This window comes from Rhinatrema bivittatum, chromosome 8 (genome assembly GCF_901001135.1).
Source record: "Rhinatrema bivittatum chromosome 8, aRhiBiv1.1, whole genome shotgun sequence".
Classification (NCBI taxonomy): domain Eukaryota; kingdom Metazoa; phylum Chordata; class Amphibia; order Gymnophiona; family Rhinatrematidae; genus Rhinatrema; species Rhinatrema bivittatum.
The window spans coordinates 233,201,520-233,209,381 of NC_042622.1; the positions used below are offsets into that span (position 1 = coordinate 233,201,520).

At 46.7% G+C, this 7,862-nt stretch overlaps 1 protein-coding gene across 2 annotated transcripts in view; it reads left to right on the forward strand.

Moving 5' to 3' along the window:
- HMG20B (high mobility group 20B) overlaps nucleotides 1-7,610 on the forward strand; it is a 47,140-nt gene extending 39,530 nt beyond the window's left edge. For both annotated transcript variants that reach the window (XM_029614074.1, XM_029614075.1), the window contains exons 9-10: nucleotides 1,519-1,651; nucleotides 4,002-7,610. In XM_029614074.1, the coding sequence (XP_029469934.1) occupies nucleotides 1,519-1,651; nucleotides 4,002-4,044 (176 nt within the window). In that variant the 3' untranslated portion in view covers nucleotides 4,045-7,610. The remainder of the gene's footprint in view (nucleotides 1-1,518; nucleotides 1,652-4,001) is intronic.
- The last annotated feature ends 252 nt before the right edge of the window (nucleotides 7,611-7,862 follow it).

Below are 7,862 nucleotides of genomic sequence, written 5' to 3' on the forward strand. Positions count from 1 at the left end.
TCAGTCTGTCTCACCTTCAGCTTCAGCACTCAGTGTCTACATCCGGGACTTGTCCCTGCTAAGCCGTGCTGCCTATCACCTTCTCGAGTGTGAGACTGGTCTCCTCTGCTGAGGACCCCTGGACTACTTCACTGGGTTACCTTCACTGCTGCCCGCTCCCCGGGCAGTACCATCGAGCTGTACAATAAATACAACTTCTCTGTGTCTGCGTGTAAAGAGTCTAGCCTGGTACTGTCTTGGGTACTGCCATCGCCGCAGTATCCAAGAATCCACTCCAGCACCTCATAACTATAACACTTGCTTGATGCGGCGGTTACTCCCCTTAACCATTAAGCCTTATGCTCACCTTTGATGCAACTCCAACATTACTTTCTGCATCAATGGCAGGGGATGGCAAGAAATTTGAGTCAAACAGTTACCAGCAAGGGCCCTGAACTTGGTGGTCGGTGAAACAGCTAAGTATGGAAAAATAAGTGTGGGAGCTTGCTGGACAGACTGGATGGGCCGATTGGTCTTTTTCTGCCGTTATTTCTAATTTTCTATGTTTCTGGGATTGTTCTTTTAATTCAAACATTTTGGGAACAAGTTAGATGTGAGTGCGCAAACCTTCTCAGAAGAGATGTGTCTTGCAATCCGAGCCTTTGGTTATTTGGGGTTGATACACAGTCTCACTTGGAAAGAAGAGAATCTATTATTTATAAGAAAGGCTGATCTAGTGGGGGAAAAAGTGATTTTACCGGCTTGGGTGCGGGACCAAGACCCAAATATTGAACCCTGGTTTCATAGATTGGTGAAACTCTTCTCCCATGAATATCTTATCGCTGGAACTGGTTCTCAGAAATGTTTTGATCGTATGCTGAAAGCTTGGTCCAGATTGTTGGAATTTCTCGCACCATCGACACGAACTGCTGGGGGTTTTGTGTAACTTTATACAACTTTCACATCATTCTCTAGTAGACGTCTTAATCGGGGGGGGGGGGGGTGCAGAGGAAGTCACTGTGCACCTTTCTTATGTTTGGTTTTGCTTCTGTGTCCCGCGGCTCTTATGTGAGGAACAACACCTTCTGTGAAGTATTTTTTCTTGCTATTTTTCCCCGCCGAATATACTTATTTGTTAAATGTTATGCCGAAGGTAGTTAGGGAAAGGTGGGGGGGGGGGGGGGGGGGTGTTTGAGAAGTCTTCTTGTAGAGCAGCAGAATTTGTACTGAGATGCTGTGAATAAACGGGCGCTCTTTGTTACCCTGGATGTCATGATCTGGACGTTTTTAAACTAGTCAATTTACGAATTTATAATATAGTACAATCTTTCCTGTGTCCACAGATTTCACTGCAGTCCTCAAATAATCTGTCGCAAGTGAATGTGTGGTTGCACTGTACTTGTTTCAAAAACTCAATAGAAAGTGTAAACATAAAGTTTCAAACATACGCGTGTGATTTATGTGGTATAAAGCCATTTATGGAAGTAGCCAGGACTGAGGATGATTGTTGATTTTTTTTTTTTCCTCTTTTCTTCCCAGGCACCGGAGAAACGCCCACGCTGGCGACTCTGGATTTCTACATGAGCAGACTGCACAGCACCATCGAGAGCAACCCCAAGCAGCACGAGAAGCTGGTGGCTCGCATTAAGGAGATTCTGTCCCGCATAGACAGGTAATCGGATGCTTGAAGGGACCCGGGGAGGAGCGGCAGCAGATCACTGGGTCTTTTTTTTTTTTTCTTTCACTGGGAGAAAAATTTGCTTTCCTTTCCTGCCGTGCCTCGGATTGTCATTTGGAAACTTGTCCGCAAGGACAGCGCGAGACAGATGAACAGGAAGGGGGGACAATTTTTAAAACAGAGGCAGGGCTTGCCGGCTGGTGGGCACGGACGCAGTTTCCAGACTCCTGCCTTCTGCCCTCAGGCCCTGCAGGCAAACTTTCAAGGGGGAAACTCTCGGCACAGTTTTCCCTTTGAAGATTTTGCGGCCGCTGGCGGCACGGTGGATCCCCGCAGGTTTTGCAGTTTGCAGAGTCTGTGCCACAAAGCACGCTCGGGGCTTTTAAAATGAAATCCCTGCACTCGCTGGCCCCGACCCTCTACAGCGCAGGTAATTTTGCCCGCAGCAGGGGAAGGCAAGATTTGAGCCCCCGGCTTTACCTGGGTAAAAATCTTTTGAAACTTACCCCTCATCGGACTTCTGGTCTCCCATCAACTTAGCCCAACTGTTTTCCAGTCAGCAGAGGGATGGAGAAGATGGGAGAGCTAATGCCTTGGAAGGCAGAGAGTGTGGAGGAACAAATTGATTGAGCCCCAGGTGCTCTGGAAAAACCTCTGGGTCCAACGAAAGAGACCAAGGCCAATCCCAGATTAAAAGGATAAAACAGAAGGTGCACTGTTACTCGTACAAAAAAAAAAAAAGTCAGCCCTTCTTATCTGGATTCTTTTTGTGTTTTGGCTCGGCAGTTTTCTCCTGCTCTTTTGGGCTTCCAGCTTAAATCGAAACCAGCCCCTACCGGGGGCTGTGATACCTGCCTTGAGCTTCTGCTCACAATTACTCTTAGATTTCCTCATTTTTAACCCTCTTCCTTGGGTCACTGCAGCGAGAGCCCTTGGCCAGGGGTCACAGATCGTGGCTCCCTCCAGAACATGGTTTTCAGGTGCACTAGGTATTTGCCGTTGTGCGATGGCCAAGACTCCTTCCCAACCATCTTTTATTGGGCCAAGATAAGAATTACCCCAAGAGGGTGGTGGACGTGACTTTTGAGCCCGCATAGGCTCTTTCTTTGAATGATGTGCCTAGAGCTCCATCTGAGGGGATAATTTTTACATTGGTTCAATAAAAAGGTAGCACAACCTGCAAAGCCCCTAGTTTTCTCTAGGACTAGAACCTTCCTTCGCCAAATGGGGCTCCCCCTCCCCCATCCCCACCCCACCCCATGTCTCTGAGCGCTTTGAAGTAGTTGGCATCGCTCGTTCCACATTAACGTTCCAGCGCCTGCTAACGCTGCCTTGCCCTGTTTCTTATTTAAGAGGAGCTCACTTTGGGGGTCATTTATCAAATCGCGTTATGGCATTTTCACATGCGTTAAGGCGTTTTTGCATGCATTAAACGCCTGCTATAGCACCATAACACATGGTGCGATGCAGATGTGAAAAAGAGGAGGCGTTAGGGGGTGGGAGTGGGCTGGGCTCACAGTTTTGCGAAGCCCTGTCGCACGGCTTTAATGCTGATGTTAACTACACCTTTTTCATTAGCGTTAGGCCATGCGATAGGTTGCGTTAGGGCTTTATTGCACATTGCGATGTTTTTGCCCATGCTGGTTTTAGTAGTTTTGAAGCTCCTGGAGAGGCAGCCTAGCTAATCAGGGCCTGCCCTGGGAGGGAGAGGGAGAGAGAGAGACTGACTGCCTAGCCATAATACCCTCACAGTAGATAGGTATTTATATCTCTATGGAAGCCCACCTAGTAACGCGAGATGAGGTTAGGTATTAGTGTAGGGGTTAGGGGCCACTTTGACATTCAGAGTGCGACGTACGAACAGAACAGTGCTCTCTTGTGAAGATTTTATGACCTTCGGAGTGAGGAAACTCACCCAAAGATGAGATTTGTGCAGTGTTCTCTCAACCTAGCTTGATGGACTCTCTACCTGGGTAACATCAAGCTAGGTTGAGAGAACATTGCACAAATCTCATCTTTGGCTGAGTTTTCTCACTCCGAAGGTCACCAAATCTTCACAAGAGAGCACTGTGCTGTTCATAGGTCTCACTTTGAATGTCAAAGTGGCCCCTAACCCTCACCTCGAGTTACTTGGTGGGCGTCCCATAGAGATATCAATACCTATCTACTGTGAGGGCATTATGGCTAGTCTCTCTCGCTCTCACTCTCGCTCTCACCCATGCTCCTTTTACTATCGCATGCGATATTGTTCGCATTTTGATAAATCCAGGCCTAAAGGAGGGAGCGTGTTAGGAGATGCACATGGAAAACTAAGGAATTTTTCTCTTTGTTTCTCTGATTTCAGTGAAAACCTTTTGAACGCGGACCAAGTGGTTGTCTTTTCCTGAGCTTCTTGGAGGAGGAGGAGAGGGCATTTGGAATCCGCCGGTCCCGATCCTCCTGGTGTACACCATTGGCACTTGGATTCCACTGTCTACCTGTCCGAACTTGTCTTTATCTTGTTTGCACACATCCATTCTACAGAGGGGATTTTAACTGAGCTTGAGGGGTGGGGGGTGGTAATGGAGAGCAGAAATGCATTATCTGACGGTTCTGCTTCTGCTCAGTCTTGCACGTCTGTCCGAAATCCTCTAGGAAAAGGCGTCAGAAGGGAGGCTTATAGCAAAAGGAAGAAGAAAGGCTTTTTGTGGAAGACTGGAAACCATACTTTGTCTGTCTGCTATGCCAGAGATTGGATGGACAGACAAGTTGGTGTAGACAAAATTCGAAAACAGCTGCCATTTGTTTTGTCTGTGGAACATTGCAGATAAAGTGTCGCCCGCAGCAGTCATCGTGTGTGAGCATTGCCTCAGAGGAGTTCCACACAGCACGGCCTGTGAGAGTGACTCTACCACTGATTCATTTCAAATTCCTCGTCCCCTTTTTTTTGTTTTTTTTTTCAGACCATGCTTACTTTTGCTCACCAGTTCCTGCCCAATACGGTAAAAATACTTTGGCAGTTTTAGAACAGACTCTAACTAAAGACGCTGCAGTCAATGGCCGAGGTTTGCCTCTGTGCAGAGTAACGTGAAATCCAATAGCGCAGGAAGGTGGGCAGCCTTGAGGGGTGGAGAGAGGTACAAGAGATATGAAGCTCTGTTTTCCAATGTTTTTTTTTTTCTCTGGTATGGTAGAAGAGAAGTCCTTTGAAAACTGGGCTTAAATATTCGTTCCTACCAGGTAAACAGCAAGCTTATCGTAGGAAGCCTTAGCCTTTCCACTCCTAAAATCAGAACATCCTTCCATATCATCGCTCTATTCTGTCCAGACCCTTCTATACTATTGCTTTACTGTCCTACTTAGACCCTTCTCTACCATGGCTCTGCTGTCATGTATACTCTTGTCTATATCGTTGCTTCACTGTCATCCCCAAACCCATCTATCCTATCACCCTGCTATAATCTCCTAGGCCCTTCCATAGCATCGCTCCACTGTCCTGTCCAGAATTAACGTTTCTGAAGGGGGACAACAGTAACTGGCTGACATTGTGACTGAAGTGGCGCTCAAACGTGAACCAGACTGTGATCTTATTCCCAGCATACACTGCAGGTAGGTGCATGAGATGCGCGGGAGGTGTAGGTAACAATATTTCAGCAAAGGCCTAGCTATTAAAAAATAGAGGGGTTGATTTTTTTTTTCAAAAAAGTTTAACCAGCTAACTTTGAGAGTTGGCAGGTTCAACCTCCATTTTAAAACATTTTTCTGCTCTGAGTGGCTAAATGTAACCCTCTAAATTCACAAGGTGAGCAAAGTGATCTGGACAAAACAGGGGAGGCTGCAGAGGCATCCCTGGGATGGGTTTATGACCCCCACCCAATGTAGCGACTAAAGTTTAGGAAAGCAACCCCTGCCACACATGGAGCAGGCCTAAATTTAGCCTTCAAAATGTGGGCAGCTAGAGTTTGACAAATTTTCAGCTGAAAACCTAGCCAGTTAGGTTCAGCTAAAAATGTCATAAAGATTAGTGGCTAAAAATGAAAGCATTCTCTTATCCACTCAGTGAAAATTGACCTAGGGAGGGGGAGCGCAGGATTCCAAGCTGTTTACCTGGGTAATTACTGAGCGATGTGCATAAATTGAACATCGCCCTCCCTCAGTTGCTTCCATGCCGTCCGTGCTTTTAACTGGCCTGAGGGGAGGTGGACCCAGACGTCTGGTAAAGAATGTGTTCATGTTTTTACAGCTACGCACGTTCTATAGAAATGTTACCAACCTAAAAAGACAGGTGCAAAGGTTTGCCATTACTTTGGACCTGTGGCAGATTTTAATTGGGGAAAGTGCCCCTATTTTTTAAACCGGGCACAAAGGCTGTGGGTACAAAAGTTCCTTCTGACTTTGCACCTAGGCAATGAGTTTGACAATTGTCCCCGTAGATGTCCATATTCAAAGGCAGCAGTTATCCAGCTAAATGAAGATTTGGGCACTTATCCGGATGAATTCTAGGCAGCTGATAAGATAGCCAGCTAGAATTTAGCCAGACTAGTTAGGGGCGTGCCGGGGGCATAACTGGGAGGAATCGAGTTAGCCAGATAACCTAGCCGGCTTAGTCTGGTCAGTCCAAAGTGCAATCCCAAAGTTAGCAGACTGTATTCAGCAGTACGGCTGCTCTATTGAATATACCTTATCCAGCTAACCTTGCTATCCAGACAGTGACTTAAATATGGACCTCAAACTGTCTAGCGTGGGCAAAGCGGAAGACCAAGACATGCTGTTATATTAATACTCGCTCGGCGCTGCGTGGAGAATAAGTGCAGAATGGACGCATACGGACCCCGTGCACAGGAGGTGACAGTGTCTCTCGCACATCCACACTACAGGCAGCAGGGTTGTGCAATGAGCTGTCTTGCCATTTGCAACCAGCGTGGGGGAGAAACAAGAGAGCTGCTCTGGCTCTGCCTTGGACACGCACAGCGTGCGGCAGAGAAACTGAGTGACGGAGGCGTGCTTTGTGAAGCTGTCGCAGCTCGCAAGAACCACAAACCGGCTAATCGGTGCCACGGTTCTACCAGCCGAGTCATCGTGGGCAATAAACTTTTTGCCCCTCCTCCTCTACTAAATCCTGGATGGGCTTAGTGTGTCTTGATGATCTTGAGCCAGTTGCCAGGTCCTTTATTTTCTGACGTTATAGCGAGGCTACTCCTGTGCACACAGAAAAAGTGACGGATCTCGAGCCGGTGTCGTACGGCTGCAGCCTCCAGAGGATATCATCTCGGGCGCCTGCATGAAGCAGCTAGTGGGACTCTGAAATGCCTCAGCCCATGCTGTGTCTATAGCCAGGGGTCTTCTGGGAGGCCTGCAAACTGGATATCAGCAACAAATAGTCATCAGATTTATTTGCTTATTGACGGCTGGAGAAGAAGGCTAATTTGCATAGCTTGATTACCCTAGAAACTAGATTTGTTTTGTGATCCTTCAGGATCTCCTGACCTACATGCCCTAACATTGAAAATGAACTTGGTGTGTCCAGGCCTCTCTCGACATCTCTTAAGTTAGGTCAGATGCTTAACTTGTACCTTTCCAAATGCTAATACAGGTTTAACTGGTGCATTTTTTTTTTTTTTAATATCTCACTGCTGCATCATTTTTAAATGTAAGCTAGTGTCTCTTTATCTTCAGCAGTTTTTATCCACATATCTGATTTTCTTCCCTGGTGCCTTTTCTCTGTCCTGGCCAGCCGTGGGAGCACTGCTCAGTCCAGCCTTTTGTGAATGACTACACTAAAATATGTCTACAGCTGGTCAACACTGAAAGAAGCTAAGGGCTTAATCTGAGGTCTTGCCTGAGGGTGCCTGGCTCAGGATGAATTCTCTCAACAGCTTTTCCTCAGGCAGCTTGTAGCATAACAGATCTGCAGTCTCCGACTGTAAGTGCACCAGTAGATGGATTTCCTGTACTTAATAAAAGATGAACATTTTTGTGGGTGAAAACCCTGGTGTGATTGGTTTAATTGTGTGTCTGTGTTGGTATGTTTGTCAAGGTTACTCAGAAAAGAGAACAGTGGGGCATTTTCCCGTTTGTGGTGCTATTTTAACACAAAAAGCACTTCCAAGGCAAAAAACACCCCTCCCCACAGGATTGTGTAAAATATCATATAGATTCAGCTCAAGGTTCAAATTTATCTCACCCGTGAATGTCAGCAAAATTTTCTTATACCTAAATTTGGTAT